This window comes from Brachyistius frenatus, unplaced genomic scaffold, assembly GCF_029030835.1.
Source record: "Brachyistius frenatus isolate BFR_SWC_R1_liver_20210118 unplaced genomic scaffold, ASM2903083v1 Contig_412, whole genome shotgun sequence".
In the NCBI taxonomy this organism is placed as follows: domain Eukaryota; kingdom Metazoa; phylum Chordata; class Actinopteri; family Embiotocidae; genus Brachyistius; species Brachyistius frenatus.
In genome coordinates this window covers 97,565-118,042 of record NW_027211011.1, presented here as the reverse complement: position 1 = coordinate 118,042, position 20,478 = coordinate 97,565, and the positions used below count along the sequence as shown (strand labels likewise).

The 20,478-nt window shown below is 42.2% G+C and overlaps 1 protein-coding gene across 4 annotated transcripts in view; it reads left to right on the top strand.

Moving 5' to 3' along the window:
- fnbp1l (formin binding protein 1-like) overlaps positions 1-20,277 on the top strand; it is a 43,061-nt gene extending 22,784 nt beyond the window's left edge. The window contains exons 2-17 of one of the 4 annotated variants that reach the window (XM_069725182.1): positions 2,557-2,672; positions 4,387-4,437; positions 4,968-5,115; positions 7,184-7,246; positions 8,341-8,445; positions 9,235-9,363; positions 9,445-9,591; positions 9,706-9,933; positions 10,830-11,048; positions 12,882-12,991; positions 13,172-13,304; positions 13,459-13,553; positions 14,378-14,553; positions 14,834-14,871; positions 15,375-15,495; positions 19,252-20,277. In XM_069725182.1, the coding sequence (XP_069581283.1) occupies positions 2,557-2,672; positions 4,387-4,437; positions 4,968-5,115; positions 7,184-7,246; positions 8,341-8,445; positions 9,235-9,363; positions 9,445-9,591; positions 9,706-9,933; positions 10,830-11,048; positions 12,882-12,991; positions 13,172-13,304; positions 13,459-13,553; positions 14,378-14,553; positions 14,834-14,871; positions 15,375-15,495; positions 19,252-19,259 (1,887 nt within the window). In that variant the 3' untranslated portion in view covers positions 19,260-20,277. Of the gene's footprint in view, positions 1-2,556; positions 2,673-4,386; positions 4,438-4,967; positions 5,116-7,183; positions 7,247-8,340; positions 8,446-9,234; positions 9,364-9,444; positions 9,592-9,705; positions 9,934-10,829; positions 11,049-12,881; positions 12,992-13,171; positions 13,305-13,458; positions 13,554-14,377; positions 14,554-14,833; positions 14,872-15,374; positions 16,711-17,493 lie in introns of those variants that run through there. The other 3 variants (XM_069725181.1, XM_069725185.1, XM_069725184.1) reach the window with 3 other exon arrangements.
- The last annotated feature ends 201 nt before the right edge of the window (positions 20,278-20,478 follow it).

The window sequence follows — 20,478 nt, the reverse complement described above, 5'->3', positions numbered from 1 at the left end:
GGGATCTTTGTTTGAACAACAAAATGTGCTAGAAAGCTGCCAGGAGGTCTTAAAGAGACCAACAGAGGCTCCATTTTCCATCCCGCTGCTGTTTTTTTTTTTTTTTTAAACACGCTGGGCTCCTTTTTGTTTCTCTCAGCACCAGCAATTTGTGAGGCGATTGTTAAACTCGAGACTGCTTCTTTTTTTTTTTTTTTTTTTGGACCGGCGGCGCTCTCTTTTGTTTTCTGGTTTTTGAATCGGCCACATTTTCTCCCACAGTTTACAGTGGAAATCTGACCCGAGTTACAAGCCGAGTTAAATACTTCTAGCAGTCTTCAGTGAACAGCGGTCCAACAAACATGGTGAATTTCACTTGTTGTGAAATGCATCTCGTGATACTATAGCTTACATATGAGGCGTTTAGGGTACGTCTGTTAATTGTAGCTACAGAGGACAACCTGGGTTACACTTTCCCCTCTAAACTGCATGAAAGGTAAAGATTTGTGTTATGTCATTTTTTTTTTTTGGTCCTAAAATGAATTTAATAAAATTGGTGCAGGAAAAAAAAAAAAAAGGGTCATTCAGGAACCAATATCGAACATTTTTTGAACTACACTCATCCTGAGTTGATTGGTGCTCCGACGATGGGAGTAATGCAGATGTTATTGTAGATAATGTCACTACTAGTTTGTATGTTGGAGCCACTAAACCAAACATTTTGTTCACCGACTTCCATCTCCCGACAGCTTGTTTTTCTCCGTACGCATCCGTGTCACGTGGCCGCAGCTCAAACACTCGGTGATGATCGGCCGTATTGTTGGAGAGTCTCTCTGCTACTCTTTTGTGTTTTGAAGAAAATGACTAATGGACAATCAAGGTCAACTGTCTTGCACACAGTGTCGCATTTCCCTTGGCGATCCTTATTTGCTCCAGTTTGTGTTGACACACACACACACACACACACACACACACACACACACACACACACACACACACACACACACACACACACACACACACACACGTTCCTACACAAAAGGCAGCCCAAAGCGTGCAGAGCGGTAGCTACGGCTGCACACTTGATGGATATTATGCGGTCACAGGATTATTTCCTGTAAATGTGTGTGTGTAACGGTGTGTGTAACGGTGTGTGTGTGTGTGTGTGTGTGTGTGTGTCAGTGTGCAGCCGGATGCTGGATATTTGGCTGCCAGAGAGCAATGTTGAACTATGTGGTTGGAAAATTTGAAAAACATATGTAAATATTGTAAAATGCTGATTTCTGGCATTATAAAAGGGGCCATCCTGCAGTCCCGTCTCTAATGCAGTTCTTGTTGGCAACACACGTTAATGATATTATATACAGTCAGTTAAATGAGTGATTTATAAAGAGTTGTAAGATGATCACCTTCCTCTGGAAGTTCCTTTAAGTGGGCGAAAACATTCAAATGTTTCTCTGTTAAAATACAAAGGGCTTTGCATGACGTGTATGTATGTACGTTAAAAAAGTTATTTTTTTTAAATTTATTTTGAAGACTTCATAGTAGATATGTTCTCTAAGATGACAGTTTAAAAAAAAAAAAAAAAAGATTATTATATCTGACTGTAAATGTAATACTTCCAGTTTCCAGAGCCGGCCTGCTGGGATGAGGGTGGAGATTGTTTGATGTCAATACAAACAGGCATCTGACAACAAATCAGCTGCTATTATCCCTCTGTGTGTGTGTGTGTGTGTGTGTGTGTGTGTGTGTGTGTGTGTGTGTGTGTGTGTGTGTGTGTGTGTGTGTGTGTGTGTGTGTGTGTGTGTGTGTGTGTGTGTGTGTGTTCAGGGGACTGTGAATGATTGTGTTTTTCCAGTTGAGCGGAGACATTGTCGCTGACACAAACAATCTGACACCAACAAGATCGAGATTTCTTGTTGACGTCTTGATTCACTAAATTGGCACGACGGTCCGGACGCACGAGAAGGTTTATGTTAATGATAGGATTTATTAATCACTCGAAAGTGAAGGTGAAAAAAAGATCTCTCGACTGATCTCCAGCTCTTCTTTGGGCTCCCGATCGAAGTGCTCAAATAATCTCGATGTCTGATGATGGAGGAATGAAAGAAATTATATTTGTTAATAACTTTGAGAATCAAACAAGACATTTTCATAAGATGCACTTCAACTACTGTATGCATACTCACAGAAAAGAAAACAAGACGACGACAAACTCAATGAAAGCGATCCATTCTTCATCATTGATTTGTGAGGATAGTCAGGCCTTTGTGGCATCACATAATGTTGCACCTATTTCTCCCAATGGGAAGCAAATTGGTCCAATTTTAACTGACAAAAGCTATTATCATGTGAACAAATCACCCGCCAAAATATCTGCAGCTTTAATTATTTTACTCAGGAATTAACATATTTCCGTGCCCTCTTGTTTAACACGGGTTCTTCTGTCCAGCAGCAGTAGTGGAAAAGAAGTAAGAAGTAAAAAAAAACAACTGACGAGTGATCTAACCGTGAATTTTAACCCCTAATTTTGTTTTATGTCTAAAATTTTATTTCCTTGTCTTTTCTGTCCTTCAGGACCAGTTTGATAATCTGGACAAACACACTCAGTGGAGCATCGACTTCCTGGAGCGCTACGCAAAGTTTGTCAAGGAGAGGCTGGACATAGAGCAAAACTACGCCAAGCAGCTACGGTACACACACACACACACACACACACACACACACACACACACACACACACACACACACACACACACACACACACACACACACACACACACACACACACACACACACACACACACACACACACACACACACACACACACACACACAGGCTTTCACACCCTTTCTGTCTCTTGTACATACACTGTAAAATCCTTTGATACCCTGGATGTCACAGTTGAGCTATTTTGCATCTGATCAGACTCATTTGAATACAGCATCTCTCGGGACTGAATCCCCGTCTGATATTTTTATATATATATATACAGCTGCACATATTTCATTTGGGATGACGGCTCATAGGATGGACAGCGAGGTTACGTAATGTGGAAGGACGGCGATGGTCTCGCTTGGCCGGCGCTGAGCAATCATTGGAAATATCAGTTTTAGTGATATAGCAACAAATCACAACTTTAAGTCCTCTCAAAGCGGTGAACACAGTACTGGGTTTTGAGACCTTGCTGAATCCCTCTTCCCTGCAGGCATACCTGGGTCTCTTGGGTCAAACTTCTTTCAAGCTTGACACAAGAGTTAATTAAAGCATTATTTTAGTGGCCTGTCTTATTGGCAGAAAAAGGCAAATCTGGGTCGAGGCCGATGGTAAATATCGGCCAATACTGCTGGCGTCCCCAAAAGTATTAATATATTTTGTCGACAGTGAATGCAAGTAAATGCAACCTCTGCAGAAAACAGCCCAAAAAAAGTCAATTTTTTAATATAATTTCAGCTAAGTATTGAGTTTTTTTTTAGACACCACACATCTGTCAGGACGAGCCATCGTCAGGCTGATGTTGTGCCGTGTGTTTGATCTCAGAGTTAATCACTGGACTCACCTTCACGCTCCAGATTTAACAACATCAATGCTCAAGCAGTGTAAAACTTTGAAATATGACGTGAAAAACATTTTTTTTTTTGTGATTTCTTGCTCATTCAAGTCTTTCAAAGCTTCTCCGCAACCCAACAAGCACAAACCCAGTAACCCTCATTTAAAAAGCAGCCGAGTCCCAGCGGTGGCTGATGTGTGATTTCAAAGGGAGGAAATCTCTTCTGAATACGTAGCGCGCACGCACGCACGCACGCACGCACACACACACACACACACACACACACACACACACACACACACACACACACACACACACACACACACACACACACACACACACACACTGCTGCAGGTCTGAAGAACGATCAAAGATACAATTGTGTTTGTGTGAAACCGTGTACATGTTTCACCAATAAATGTTTCAGAAACACTTACTGTATTTTCTTTTACTGTTGATGACAACACACACACACACACACACACACACACACACACACACACACACACACACACACACACACACACACACACACACACACACACACACACACACACACACACACACACACACATTCCTCTGCTCTCTAGTTAAATCATTAAATCACTGGAGTGTGTATTGTCAGAGCCTGAGGGAACGGACAGGCAAAGACTTTGATGTTTAAATCTTTGATTCATCTTTAATAATATACTGGGATCCCCTCGCTTTCTTTGTGTGTGTGTGTGTGTGTGTGTGTGTGTGTGTGTGTGTGTGTGTGTGTGTGTGTGTGTGTGTGTGTGTGTGTGTGTGTGTGTGTGTGTGTGTGTGTGTGTGTGTGTGTGTGTGTGTTAATCTGCTTCTCTGTCTCTTTTAACAGGAGCTTGGTGAAGAAATATTGTCCAAAGCGCTCCAAAGAAGAGGAGCCGAGGTGAGAGACGTTACTTTAATTATGCAGAACATTTCATGCAGAAGGATATCTCGGTGTGCTTTACTTTGAACAAATACAGGAAACAAGTCAGATTTAGAAAAAAAATTATATTAAGAGAAAGTGGAAAAGCTTCACATGGAGCTAAAGTGAAACAGAAGTGCACTTTTTGTTGTTGCGTGAAATATTTTATAACTGCAAAAATAAAATCCAAAAATCAGTGTGTATGATGTTTTCTGTTTTTTTTGGTCTGTTCTCAGTGATTGGAAGTTACACTCATTTGCATAACTCACTGCTGAATCTTTTGCTGATTATTGAAAGAAAAAAAAAAAAAGGGTCTTCCTCATGTTTTTATGTCCACTATAACACAAAAACCAAAGCCGACTTCTTGGTGAAGGTCGCTGTGTGACAGAACCCAAATATATAAGTGCGTGGGTGTTTGTTTGAGACACGTGGAGATATACGAGGCGAAGCGTGTTCCACGTTGTCCTGAATCACGCGTGTTAATGTACGTGCCCGTTTTTTTTTGCCAGGTTCACATCATGTCTGTCGTTCTACTCCATCCTGAACGAGCTCAACGACTACGCCGGTCAGAGGGAGGTGGTGGCGGAGGAGATGGCTCACAAGGTGTACGGGGAGCTGATGAGGTACAGCCAGGACCTCAAAGCCGAGAGGAAACACGTGAGTGAAGCGTTCATGACCGCGACACGCACGCTTTGTTTTCAGCGTGTTTTCTGTTAATTAAGATCAGATTTGGTTAAAAAAAAAAAAAAAAAAAAACCTGTTGCTTCCTGTCATAAGAACGGATGTTGCCGTTTGCACTTTGTTATCCTCCGTGTCACCTCGTGTGCATTTGTTTTGTGTTTTGGCTTTACTCGAGAGGATAAATATGCTGGATGGGATGTTAACCATCTGCCTTTTATGTCTCCCACCATCTGCTGATGGCATAAACTGAAAATTGAAATCCATGTGTTTTGGAAGAACAGCGCCCCCTTCTTGTTTTGTGCTATAAATAAATCCCATTATTTCATGATTCACAAACAGGGACAGTGTGCAGTTGTGATCTAATGTCTTAAAACTATGATTACCGGGGACTTCTAGTTTGTATTTTGATGTCGAAAGACTGTTTATGGCACATTTTTTCTCTGCCTGTCGGTGACAACAGAGTGCATCCGTAACGTGATGTTATTATGTCATAATGAAGGACCCGAGTTTCATTGTTTTACCGCCTGTTAAATCCACCTCTGGACATTTTTAAAGAAAACCTAAGACATATCTTTTTAGCTCGGCTTTTAATTGGTGCTTTATTGTTTTAATCTTTTTTTTTTCTTTTTTTATTATCTTGTGCTGTGTAGTACTTTGGGATGCACTGTTGTATGAAAGTTTCTATATAAGTAAAACTGAGAGTTGAGTCACATAGTCAGTTGTCATGGAGATGGATCGACTTTATACATTAGCTTTTATCATTTTGTTTCATCCATATCATTTTCAAGACTTCTTATCTGTTTTGACCTAAAAAAAAAAATATATGAATTAAAGTTCATTCTTGCCATTATTTGCTATGATGGTAAGAATAAGAATAATATTAATAATCTTTATTTGTAGAGCACATGTCAAATCTTAAATTACACCATGTTTCAGTCAGGGCAGCAAATAAAATCAAATTCATCAGTTAAAAGTTAAAACAAAGTCTGGTGCTTTGAGATAAAAAAGGAATTATTGATAAATGTTTAAAAAGGGGAGAAAATCAGAAATAATAATATACATAAAATAATACTACCAATACTCAAATAATACACAAATAAAATCAAGAAGGGCTCTTTTCATAGAAATATGTTTTATAAAAGGATTTAAAAGATGTCACTAATTCGTGACTGCAAATGTTTTGTCCTTCAGCTTCGTCCTTGTGCTTTAGTTTGTATGATAATCATACATTTTATTTTTAAAGTGCTTTTCATGGTACTCAAAGACGCCTTTACAAATTCAAATGATCAAACAACTCGATAATGTTCAGCTGGAACAAATGAAATACCGCAGGATCTCAAACCACCGTGTGCTCTGGCTCCTACAACAGTGAGAGGTTAGAGATGTAGAGAGTCCTGGAAGTAATCAATCGCTCTCGTAACGGATTCTAAAAACAGGAGGGAAGTGTTCAACACCTGTGGGTCGATGGTTCAACGCCCGGCAGCTGATCCCAGCTGAAGGTCCGCTTTACAGTGCTCGCCTGTTTCTGAACTTCTCTGAACCACATCACATGCTTGCCGCCAGCGTATGTCAACAGAGCCGTCTCCGTGACAACCGAGCAAACTCCATTCGCTGATTACTTCTTTGTGAAATCACCCAAAAAAAAAAGAAAAAAAAGGACATAGAGTTGAGATTATTTTGTTAAATGACATATTTTTTTCAGACTAATCTTATATAATGTGTTGCTGCTCTTGTGTAATGAGTTACTAGATTTTAGTGCCGTTGAGTCTCAGTTTGTTACTTTACTGCTTCAGAAACTGGACTCCGGTAAATCGGTGGCTTCACCTCCTTTCCTTCCACTGGAGTGTTTTTGTGTTTGTAACTGTGACACAAAGTCCAATAATCTTGTGTATGTGCGCATATTTATATGTATTTTTCTGTGTTTCTGTGTAAATGTCTCTTGTATATATGTGTGTGTGTGTGTGTGTGTGTGTGTGTGTGTGTGTGTGTGTGTGTGTGTGTGTGTGTGTGTGTGTGTGTGTGTGTGTGTGTGTAAATGGAACAGCATCTACAGGAGGGCAGAAAAGCCCAGCAGGGTTTGGATCATTGCTGGAAACAGATGGACAATGTAAGTGAGGAGGGAAGGAGGAGGAGGAGGAGGAGGAGGGATGAAGAAAAAGATTTAAGTGTTTGGTGTAAATATTGCCCGTTCGGGACCTCCAGCTGCATTCAGCTCATACTTGTTCCCACGAGGAATGAAAGAAATGCTAACAAAGGTAACCGAAGGACAAGCAGGATCCAATTTTCCCTCCTTTAATTCCTCGCATGCTGGCAGTTAAACACGAGGCGAACGTGGCATTTCTGGTACCCTGTGGTATCATTTTTATTTCAGAAACCTTTGTAAGAAGCAGCTTTGTGCTGTTATGCCCCAAAATAATAGAAAATATCATATTAAATCATTTGTTTCTGACTGTGAAAACACAGCAGAGTCCTTTTCTTCTCTCTGGCAAATTTCCCAGGGCGACAGGGACCAAGGACAGAGGCCAGGACCAGGAAACACACACGCACACACACACACACACACACACACACACACACACACACACACACACACACACACACACACACACACACACACACACACACACAGAGCTCAGAGCAGATGAACCCCTCCCAAAGCAAGCCGAGGCCCATGTGCCACGTTTGGCCCTCGACAACCTTCCTTTTGTCTCCCAAAAGTCCTCGGAAAGAGACGGCGATTGCGTTTGTTCCCTTCTGAGGTCATCTCATTGCATTTGCCGAGTTATTTTATAACAATCTGCTCATTTGCAACACACATAATTAACTCCAACTCCATAAGAGCCGAAAAAGCTAATTGCTGCTTGTTAAAATTTATAAATAATCCACGTCCAGTCACATGTTCTGCCCTGCAGCCCCTCCGTTGAACGTTTCAGTGTGTGGTCTGCATGACTTTAAAAGTGACTACCTTGTGACTGAGCTGTAATGTCTCAGCTATTCACTGCTAACGTAAGCCAGATGGGCTGGCAGGAAGTAAACTATCTCCTCTGTCTGATTCATCTCCCGCTCATTCACATATTTTTAGCTTTTTATTATTTTTTTTTTTTTAGCTTTATTTACTGAGACAGTCACTTGCACTGCAGTGGAAAGATTTCTCAATGTATTTGAAACTCTGTTCTTTTTTTTCTTCTTCTTTTATTTCAGAGCAAAAGGAAGTTTGAGAGGGAGTGCAAAGAAGCGGAGAAATCCCAGCTGACCTTCGATCGGTTAGATAACGACATCAACGCCACCAAGTCGGAGGTGGAGAAGGTAGGAAGCTCCCGCCTGCAGCGACACTGCTGTAAATCATCTGTTAATCTGAGACGCGGTGACAGATCGTTTTCTGCTTTTCTCCTTTCTTCTTATTGAAAATACCTGGATGTCTTATTATAGTTGGCAGGTTTATTACATTTATTTAGAACAGAACTCAAAACGATCCATTTTGAAATCCATTTTTGAACTTCACAGGAGAAGACGTGAAAATCTGTGCTGCTTTTTAAATTGATAAGGAGCTCTTTTCATTCATTAACAGCTTATAAAAGAACACGCAGATCATCTTGTTTGAGGAAGCGACAATCTTTATTTAAATCAGACCTCGAAGTGCTGCTCGTTTGTTCAGAGCTCCTCAGCGGTGGAAGAGCAGTTCATCATCTTATTTATTTAAATGGACTTCTGAGCAGAATCTTCTCACACATTTTAAACATCTCGTCGGTAGTGCGTGTAATTGATACCTATGAAATTATACTGTAGCTCCTTGCTGTATAATTAGACCTGGTGGAATAAGTTTAAAGGAAAATAAAACGGTCCAAGAAGAAGAAGCAAAAACACAGCCGAGTAAATCTTAAATCTTAAATGTGACTCTTAAGAATTTTTTACGTCCTGGAACTGTGGTAAAAGAAGGTTGATATGATAGTTTTCCTTAAATTACAACATCTCTGCCTTTGTGTGATAATCCACGTGACACCAAATCAAACGAATTTTCTTCTGCGGTCACATTAAACACGCTGCTGGTCGTCGAGGCGTCGTTCGGCGTTTCATGCGACGTCTGTCATTTTTCAGGCCAAAGCTCAGTTCTACCTGCGAACTCACATGGCTGACGAGAGTAAGAACGAGTACGCGGCTCAGCTGCAGAACTTCAACGCGGAGCAGTGGAAACATTTCAACAACAACATCCCGCACATCTTCAAGGTAAAAAAAAAAAAAAGCCAACCGCAGCACGCTCACTTCCGCTCGTAGAAGTTCTTTCACATCCTCTGCTCCGTGTTTCAGAACCTGCAGGACATGGACGAGCGTCGGACGGTGAAGCTCGGAGAGACGTATCGAAGCTTCGCCGAGGCCGAGCGGAGAGTCGTTCCCATCATCTCCAAATGTCTGGAAGGAATGGTTTCTGCCGCCAAAGCCGTAGATGAGCGGAGGGTACGTAGAGGACCGTTAGGTGACGCGAGGACGGCCCGGGTGTCAGCGGGGAGCTTATTTTTCCCCTCTTTGTTTCCCTCCCTCTCTCCCGTACTCCTCCTCACCTCCTCCCAGGATTCCGCCATAGTCGTGGAGTCGTTTAAGTCCGGCTTCGACCCCCCGGGCGACTTCCCCTTCGAGGACTTCAGTCAGAATCTGAGCAGGACGGGCTCCGACGGGACCATCAGCAACACGCCCAAAGGAGACCGAGACAAAGACGGGGCCCCGGGGCCTCGGTCCGATCCCAAACACCCGACGAGCAGAACCAAGAACAAGCTGTGGCTGTTCGGGAAGAAACCAAAGGTACGCGGTGCTTGTCTATAAAATATGCGCTGGTCAATCATTTAACCGTCTGCTGTTGGTTTATGTCGGCGTCATCAGCTGCCTCCCAGTTTCAGGAACCGGGGTGATATGGATAAGGCGTGTGTTTGTGTACAAATCGTTTAACTCTCGGTGCCCTAAATATTCCCAGGCGTGTCATGTGGAAGTTGGTTCTTTAAAATCAATTCAATTCAATTAACATCTGAAATATTTCTGTAGAACAATCAAATCAACTTTCAGCAACTGGGTTTGTTAAGTAACAAAAACCCGTTATTGGTTGTGTGGTTGTCCCTCATTTCAGCCTTGATTCTGTCGTTGTACTACATACAGTATCCTGTGTTGCAGTTTGCTACCAAGTTAAACCAGACACAAATAAACAGTGTACAGCTCCTTTTTAAAAATGAGCTTTTACTTTGATGGAACTGCCAGAGATTGTGCATTTGCATTATTTCTATAGTTCTTCCCGACAAATAGGAAACTGGCTGGTGTCATAAATTCCCAATATTTTGAATTAAAATTCAGAGGCTGGAGGCTGAAATGAGCATTTTAATCACAATTTAAATGATACAACGTGAACACGCCCGGTGACTTCCTGCCTGCTCTCATCAATCACATTAAATCATCTACTGAGAATTCAAAAATTCTATTCTAGTCAATGGATCAAATTTTAAAAGTACAAATGATCATCAAAAATGTATTTATTGTTTTCTGGACATTTATTTCGTAATGAAGGTGAATGGGGAAATATTCTGGGGGTCCATGACATCAACATTACATCCATCTGTTCCTGCAGACTTTGAAGAAATACTCTGAACACACATCCAGACAATATGTCATGCTGACCTCTGGCTTTGTCCTCTCTTCCTGCTCCCCACCAGTCCCCTTCCACCTCTCCCCCTCCACCACCCTCCTCGACCTCCCGTACCCGTCCCCATCCCCGTCCCCATTCCCGTCCCCATCCCCGTCCCCAGCCCCGTCCCCCCTCCCAACTCTTCCCCCCACCCCGGTTCAGCTCCGACCTTGTGAACCACTATCTGTCTGAGATAAAAACTACAGTACCCAGAATCAACCAGAATTTGAAGGGCCTGAGAAGAGGGGTGAGACAGGAAGTAGCTCTGCAGTGGGTTTGGTTGAGACAGGTTGATGTGATATTGGTGTATTTTCTACAGGATTTCTGCAGGTCCTCCGTCAGCGTAAAACATCCTTATTTCAACTAAAGGAACATAAATAGAGATTTTAACTCCAAATTTGGAAAATGATTTTACTCTCATTGGTCCGATTTGATAAATACAAGATGTCATTACTTTAATATCTGACCTGAGAAAACTTGCAGACACCCTGTTAGTTTAATTTCTCCTTTTATTGTTTCTCCAGCTTGGTGTCGCTTTCTCCTCTTTCTAATTATTTTATTTTTGTGTGAATCTTTCTCTTCTCTCATTCATGATGCAGAATTTTTGCTCCAATCACAAGAGGGAGGATCGTTGGTGATTGATGGTGTGACTTGTGTGTGTTAAGGATTTGGTTGGTTTTATGTTTGCGGTGTTGTTGTGTTGGGAGGGGGGAAAAAAAAAGGTGCCAACTTTAGGTGTGTTGCTCAGATGTTGGTCTGGACTGAGTCTGCAGTGTGTGTGTGTGTGTGTGTGTGTGTGTGTGTGTGTGTGTGTGTGTGTGTGTGTGTGTGTGTGCGTGTGTGCGCTAACACTATCGTTAAGCTGTGAAACGGAGCTTTCTGCTTTCAGACAGTTTTAACACTAACTTGTAAATAACACCCGGCATCGGCGTCGAACCAAAGCTTCGGTTGGCTTGTTGCTCCCGTCAGTTGTGTCAGCACCATCTGTGATTGGCTGCTTTTTTTTTAAATTTATTTATTTATTTACTAAATCCGTAAGAACAGACGGACGAACAGGCTGCTAGAAACATTTCACACTGGAAAATGATCTCATGATACAAATTCAACAGTTTATGTTCATTTACATAACAAGTGAAAACAGTTCCTGTGTTTATTAAACATAAACTGCAGGAGGATATTTAATCCGACCTGCTGCTGTGTCACGATGTGGCCTCACAGGAAACACAGGAGCTAACTGGCAGTGTGACGACTCTACTGACGACTAACCAGCATCCCATGTTGTTCTCTTTTCTTTTTTTTTTTACTATAATGTTTAATTCGTTGCGGCTCAGTGGTCAGTAAAGATGGTAAGTGAGTGTGTGAGTGTGTAGACTAGTCACTAGCAGCTCCTGTATCCTCACCGTGTAGGACTTCCCCTCGGTGGTTAACACACAGCACCGAGCCAGTAGTGATAGTAAAGTTAGCTCCAGCTGTCCAGCTAGAATAGACTCCCTGCTGTCTGTCAGATATACAGTAGTTTGTTTATTCACTCAATTAAAACTCTTTTACACGAATAGATCCTCAGTTTTAGAGGAACAGCTGTTAAAGTTGAATTGTGTGTTAATGTCTTGTCGTCTTAGAAGGTATATATATTGTTATAATCACATATTATTGATTATGTAGCCCCAGTTATCGATTCTAAATAACACTTTTATCAACTTTGATGCCAAAATGAAGGATAGGTCCTTAAAATGCTCGGAGAAAATTGAAAATGAAAAACAACCGACAACCGAACGAGCTTAATCTGCAGAGGGAGCTCAGGTGAACGAATCAAACGCTCCAGAGAAGCTACATATTGACACGTGTGGTGAGATTTATTCCGAGCATTTGGTCAGTTTTAATGTCGTTTGAAGGTATGAGAGAGTCGCGCTGTCTGCCATGTCTTCTCTATTCCTTCATTTAATCTGAGCTGCACAGATCAGATCAAACCGCAGCGTCTCGACTTACACAAATGTTTTTTCATTCTCTGACATCACTGAGACAAAGTTATGAGGTGAACCTTACAAAAAGAGTTTCCGTAAATGCCGTTTGTCCTCGCCAGGCGCCGTCTCTGGAGGATTTCAGCCACCTACCTCCGGAGCAGAGGAGGAAGAGGCTGCAGCAGAGGATCGACGAGCTCAACAAGGAGCTCCAGAAAGAGGTGGATCAGAGGTAAGACGCTCAGCAGGAAGTCCTCACCCGGTCCGAACCATCAACACGTACACGGGAATGCCGAGGACATCCAGTCCGGGTCGCAGAGCTCTGGCTTTGACTCGTGCAGCGGCGACGTCCGACTGACAGCTGGGATGAAACCGGGAAGTTTGCCAGTTTACGTTTGTGTGTTTCCGCCAGAGATGCCCTGAACAAGATGAAGGACGTGTACGAGAAGAATCCTCAGATGGGCGACCCGAGCAGCCTGCAGCCCAAAATCTCAGAGACCATTTGTAACATGGAGAAGCTGCGCTCCGAAATCCACAAAAATGAGGTAAAGACGAGTTGTTTTTTTTTATATATCAGTTTTTTCATGCGTACATGCTTCTGGGCTGTTGTGCTGGCGATAGCTCCGCCTCCTCGACTACATGAAGAGAGCGTCAGCGTCATAATTTCCCCGGTTCAGCCTCTTTTCTCCGTGTCGACAGACGTGGTTGTCCGAGGTGGAGGGAAAGCAGAGCTCCAGAGGAGACAGAAGACACAGCGCCGACAACCATCATCACACTCCTCAAGGCAGAGAGAGGTAAACTCCCGCACAACCGAACTCACACACACACACACACACACACACACACACACACACACACACACACACACACACACACACACACACACACACACACACACACACACACACACACAGGTCAGCTGATCTACACGCAGTTCAAATTACAGCAGTTTGCCAAAAACACGTCTTGTACATTATTTTTTTAGATTATGAATGCACCAAAATTAAAGCATCACCAAACAAACTGCATTTCGTTGGCCAATTTCACTTATTTTCAAAATGTTGAATATTTCATAACTTTTAATGAGTCTATTGTTGCAGCGTTTAATTGTGACAACCAAATTTAAAATAACAAAATTATAAATACAGTTTCTATGAATCCGATATTGAAACATCCGAACTGAATCTGTAGATTTATCGAGGAAATGTGATCAGATCAACTTCATTGAAAAGAAATGAACACAGAACATTTAAAATTTCATTAAAAAAAAATTGAAACTGTATGTGTTTGTGAATTTTGTGATTTTTTTTTAAAATGTTCCTCATCAATTTGATATTTTATGTTGACATTTTTATATTTTTCTCGTCAGTTTCTGCTCCATTTTTTTTTTTTTTTTTTTTTTTTGCAACAATCATAGTTTTATGGTGAAAATATAACTTCAATCAAGCAGCTTTATTTGTACAAATGAGGTCTTAAATGCCACAAAAGTGGTCTTAACACGTTTTAAATGGAACTTCTTTAAACCTGCAGATATTACTGCACCGTTGATGTATGTTGGGTCTTAACTTTATTGTATTAAAAGCGCACGAAGCTCACTAACCCTCCCGTTCCCCGTCAGTCCTGAGGGCAGCTACACGGACGACACCAGTCAGGAGCATCACACGCCTCATCGCCGCCCGACTCCGGCGCAGCCCGGGCCTCCCAACCCCGACCCGCACGAGTTCGACGACGAGTTCGACGACGACGACCCGCTGCCGGTCATCGGACACTGCAAGGCGCTGTACTCCTTCGATGGTAAGAAGCAAACGGCGGGAGAGTTCCTCCGGTCTGAGACGACTCGTTAAAGACTCATCGGGCGGGAGAGTAATGGACCAAATTTAGAAGTCGGATAACGACAGAAAGAGTCAAATATCTTGACACTGTTGTTGATGGAAGCTTGAAGACCTTCAGTACGACCACCTGCAGCATCCCATGACGGGGATTCACTAAACACACGCATCAATTATGAAAATGAAATTCAAATATGTGCATTTTCAGATTTGAGACCTGAGACCTGTTTGTGTTTGACTCTCAGGTCAGAACGAGGGGACGCTGGTGATGGCAGAAGACGAGGTAACGCTCTTATTTTTTAGCTTTTACTTTTTTTTTATTGAATTCATTATTTTGTTGAAGGTCTGATTTTATGAGGTTTTCCTTTCCTGATTTGCAAACCTTATCTCCGCTGTTGGTACCGGCTCCGCTTCACTCGACTCTCTGCTAGCGATATTTTCTTGAGAACACATCCATGTCAGCAGTTTTGTTGTCGCTCGATAGTTAATTATCCACATCAGCATTTGGTCCAGATTCAAATATCTCAAAATCGAGTTCATGAATTGTCGGTAAATGTCATTCACAATTGTTACTGACTTTGGTGATTTTTCGGACATTTTACATTTGTTTGCGAGAAACACCGAAAGATCCTCTGACTTTACATTTATCGGCATCATCAAAAAAACAAACATAAAAATGAGCTTCAGCTTTAGCGTTTGAACGGAAACACCTCCGTCCATGACGAGAGCCTCGCGGGGCTGCTGACCCGTCCTCTGTTAAAACCCTCCCGTCTCCCCGTCCTGCAGGTGTTGTACATCATCGAGGAGGACAAAGGCGACGGCTGGACACGGGCGAGGAAGCAGAGCGGGGAGGAAGGCTACGTCCCCACCTCCTACGTAGAAATCACCATGGAGAAAAACAGCAAAGGTGCTGTCACCTACATCTGAAGCTGTCCTCTGTCTCTCTCTCTGTCCGTCTCTGCCTTCATCGCTGCGTTACGCCACAAAAAAAAAGACAGCATCCGAACATCTGCATGGACATCTGTCCCCTGTCTCCCCCCCCCTCCTTGGTCTCCGTCCCATCTCTTCCTCCTTCTGTCTGCTTATCCCTCTGATCACTCATATCTGTGGGACAGACGTCTCAGAGGTGTCTGAGCTCGGAGACACACAGGACGAACCTTCTTCGTGTGTGTGCGTGTGTGAGACAAGCGTGCGTCCGCTGCTATTTTGAGCCCCACGTCGAGGCTGCGCCACTTCCTGTCGATCAAAGATTGTTTAATGTAATATATATTGGAGACAATTTATTTTTATTTTGACCCGTTCTTTTAATTATTTTGAATGTTTCTTTTGTTCTTTCAGACCGGAGACGTTCAGGCTCCCTGATTTTAAAGCTCTTTTTGTTAACGTGTCGACGCAATTTGAAGTGAAACGTGTTCTGATTTGATCCGTCTTTGTTTCTGTCTGATTGCAGTGTGTGTGTGTGTGTGTGTGTGTGTGTGTGTGTGTGTGTGTGTGTGTGTGTGTGTGTGTGTGTGTGTGTGTGTGTGTGTGTGTGTGTGCGTACATGCACATTTTATTTTTTTCATCGGTCCCATCACACCAGAGTTTTTTGTCTGGATGTAGCTGCAGTCATATTATCTAATATCACTGAAAAGTATCAGGAGAAAGCGTCCAGCTCGCATTTTTCTTCCAGAGTCCGACTGTAGAAGTGAGCGTTTTTACTCATTTAATCCTTTTAAATATTTTATTTTATCATTCATGAGCAGCATTGGAACAAACCCTCCCAAAAAAAAAAACTTTTTTTTTTTTTTTTTTTTTTTTTTTACCTTATTAACATGTTCCTTTGGGGTTTAAAAAAAAACATTAAAAAAAAAAATAAAATAAAATGCTAGAAATAACTTCATGAGCGAAATCACCCCGGCTTTTTATACATCACAAACCCAAAGAACCTGTGGACTTGCAGAGTGGCTCGTCCCGTATCATCGGGCTGAAGAGGGGTGAAGGGCTCATTAATGTTATTGACAATAAATGGAGCTCCTTGAAAAGGAGGAATAAAATATCTGAGGATCTGATTGGCACATAAAACTTTTCATGGGATGTGATGTGGCTAAAAAAAAAAAAAAATGGGAACAATTAATTAAAAGTACTAAAAGGTGTCTGTAATTAATATTGTAGGATTGCTCTTGTTTTCCTGCATTTTCCTCATACTGTCGTGACGTCACTGAGTTTCCACTGGTATCCGTGTTATTTAAATAATAAAAAGAAAATGACTGGGCAAGTATTTTACAATAACTCTTCCAGTTGAATATTGTCATGTTTAGGAAGTTATTATTGCAGCCGACAGCTGAGTGAACAGCGAGCTGCCCAGACTCACTGCTAAAGACATCACCTCATCCGTTCAGTCACCGGGAAAATGTATTAACGACACAAGCTGCCAAATGTGCACAAAGTTAACACTGCTGTTTCCGCACTGCAGCGAAACGAAGTCCAATCTTTCCCGTGAACCTGCTGAGCTGTCGCCTCACCGACTCTCAGCAGCATGTCGTGGATTTAGTCCAGCGTTTCGCTTCATTAGAAGCTCCAGACATTTCATTTGTGTCCCAGACAAAATAAATACAGAGCGGAGAGGTTCGTCCTGGCAGCTCTCGGATGTTAATGACATTAGCAGACGGAGGCTGCAAGATTCCTCGGATGTTTTTTTTGTTTTTTTTCCCCTTCAACTTCCACCCAGTGAATCAGCTGAATAACCAGAATTTGTTGAAACAAAACCTCCTCAGCTTCAGTCGTGTGTGTGTGTGTGTGTGTGTGTGTGTGTGTGTGTGTGTGTGTGTGTGTGTGTGTGTGTGTGTGTGTGTGTGTGTGTGTGTGTGTGTGTCTCCTGTTGTCCTGTTTTTAGTAACCGGCTCTCTCCTCCGTGTGACTGCAGGTTCCTGAGGGCTGCAGAGTGGCCGGGCGATTTGATTGGCTGGTGGAGGGTTCACGCTGATCGCTGATTAATGGTGGTGGTGACCAATCAAAAAAAGACAAGGAAAGGAAACGAAAGGGAGAGAGAGACAGAGAGAGAGATTAAGCAGGCTGCGAGGGAGGGTTTGCATGTTTGCATGCTCACATGTCCATAAAACAGCAAAGCATCGTGGGCTACGAGAGGAAGAAGAGGGAAGAGATGAAGCCGTAAACGGGCAATAACTTATTTAATATCTTCAAGTTGCATCTTGATTTGTTCCCAGAGGAGAAATTTAACTTTTTAAAAAAATTTTTTTTATTTTTTAGGGGACAGTTTATGTTAAAAGACCTTTCAGACTGGAAAGTGAAAACTGCAGCAGCTTCAGCTGAGCGTGCAGTTTATTAGGAACACCACAGTAAAAAAAAAAAAAAACACGAGCGTGCAGTTCAGCAGCACCGCAAACTGCAGTTTCATGATATTCAGACGTTAATGCAGGGTTGCTGCTTTACATCATCTGGTGTCGATTGTTTCGTAGCCGCCACACATTTACACATTCAAGTAATGCGATTTGTCCCACAGTCAAATTCTGAACTGGCCGTGTTAGGAAACGGGTCCAGGATTATTAAACGATTACTTCCTTCCACAGCCGTTAATCTGATATAAATCTGACATGATATGACAAAAATTTCGGGTTTTAGTCTCACACACAAAAACAAAGTCTGATTTGGTCCATTTCATCATGTTATGTAGTCTCAGCTTTTAGGAAGGTGTACCTAATAAACTGGCAAAATGTGCACAGCAGTTTGTGTGCAGCTTCAAGCAGCTGAGTTATTATTATTATTATTATTATTATTTGAAACAAACATGCTGCAACCTTTCCACTTTCCTGTTTTTGAGGGCTTCAGATCGCATCACGTGCTCTCTGATATGATGTGAATTTATCCTTTAATGATTAATAAGGAGCATCTCACCTGTCTGTGTTGAGCACTAACAGGATCAACCTGCCTCTGTAGCTGCTGGGCAGACTGTTTGGGGACTGCTTTCTTTTGTGAGCATCTTTTACTCCCCCAGAAATAAATTAAATAAAGCAGCAGTTTGACGAGAAATCTAAGAAAAAAAGCTTGTAATGAGCTTCTTTTTTTGTTTTTGTTAAACTGTTGTTTCAAGGTCAAGAATGAACCTTCAATGTAAAATTAGTGAGAAATTCTCAATTCAAACATTCATAAAATCCTTTTTTTTTTCCCCCCTCTCCATTTGCAGTATTTCCTGTATCCCACACACGTTTGTCTCCCCCCTCCAGACATTTTGTCCAGCTCCAGATGAGAGAGAGCACCAGCTAGTCGTCAGGGTTTTTTTTTTTTTTTTTCTTCGTGTCTTTCAGGGTCAGGTACTCTTTAACAGTGTTTTGCTGCCACTAACATGATCAGCTGCACTCCGACTCACTCCTGTCGTCATCGTTATCTGTGCTCTGTTGGTGATGTCTGCCTGCCCCGAGCCGCTCTGCTCCTCATGCCTGCCTCCACCCTCATCCAGTCGCATGTTTATTATTATTTTTTATTTTTTTTTAACGCGTCATCTCCCGGTCACGACCGGGTGTCTCATCCGTGTGTGTGTGTGTGTGTGTGTGTGTGTGTGTGTGTGTGTGTGTGTGTGTGTGTGTGTTGTAAATGCCACGTGTTGTTCTAATGAAGCTCCAGCATGAGTGCGATTTATTTATGTTTGTTTTTAATGTCTCATTAGGCAGATAGCAGGACTATCAGGTGAATACAGGACCTCTCCTCTCCTCCTCTTTCTATTTCTCTCTCCCCTTTCCCTCCTGGGGTGTGATTCCACCAGTCCACCAGCAGATGGCGGCCTTGCCTCACCGAACCGCGGCTCAGCTCGAGCCGGACCGGGACTTTTTTTTTTTTTTTTCTTCAAAGAAACACCAAACTAAAATGAGGAGCTCCGCTGTCGTTGCAGTTAAGACTCTGCCTTAAAACCTCACGTCGTTTTACTGTGGAGGGATTATTATCTTTTTTTTTTTTTGTCAACACACATCCGGGTGCTTCTGCCTGACGACATCTCTCATCAGCCACCTGGGCTCACCTTTCGCCTCCTTGGGGTGGGGGGGGGACTCTCAACTGCGTCTCCATGAAAAGGTTCTCCCATGTAATCAGTTGTATTTGTGAATGTGACCACACGTATGTACACGCATGTATCGGCGACGGGCGTGTCAGTTTTACGCACGTTCGTACGCAATTAAACACGCAAGCCTGTGTACATGCGCGCGTTACGTGCGTGACACTTAATTGTCACCATTGAATGATTTGTACATTTGAACATCCGTTGTGTCATGCTGAATGTGTTACCATGGTGATTGTTTTTGTTGTTTTTGTTTTGTTAAGGTTTGATTGACCCTCTTCATTAGAGACAACAAGGTTTGAATTGAAGCGATGCACTTTGCCCTGAAGTACTACAGCATTTGAAATCTGAGTGAATGAATGAGCGTCTGTGTGGTCTGCTGTGTGAACTTTATGAATGACCACTGTGTAGAAACAAAACCAGTAATTTCTCCTTCTGATGGTTTTATACTCTTTTTGTAACTCTTGACAAGCAAAGACCAACTTTTTTTTTTTTTTTTTTTTTGCATGGTTTTCTATCCTTTGACTTCCTTCATCTCTCTGGTGATTGTTTCTAAACCGCTCACTGTACCTGTTTAATAAACTAACAAACCAAGTTACACACTTAGACTACTTAAAAAGTAAAAAAAAAAAAAAAAAAAATTAAATACAAAAAAAAAAAAAAAGCCTCTAACGATTCCTCTCTTATCGAGCTAATCTGAACATCAGGTGGCAGCGCTTTCGTTGTGATTCCTTCGATGAAGCTGTGAAATGTGCAGAGCGATGCCGTAGATGTTGTTACTTGAACTTCTTTTTCCTCTTCGTGCCACAGCTCACGTCTGTGACCATTTTGCAGTCGATGTTG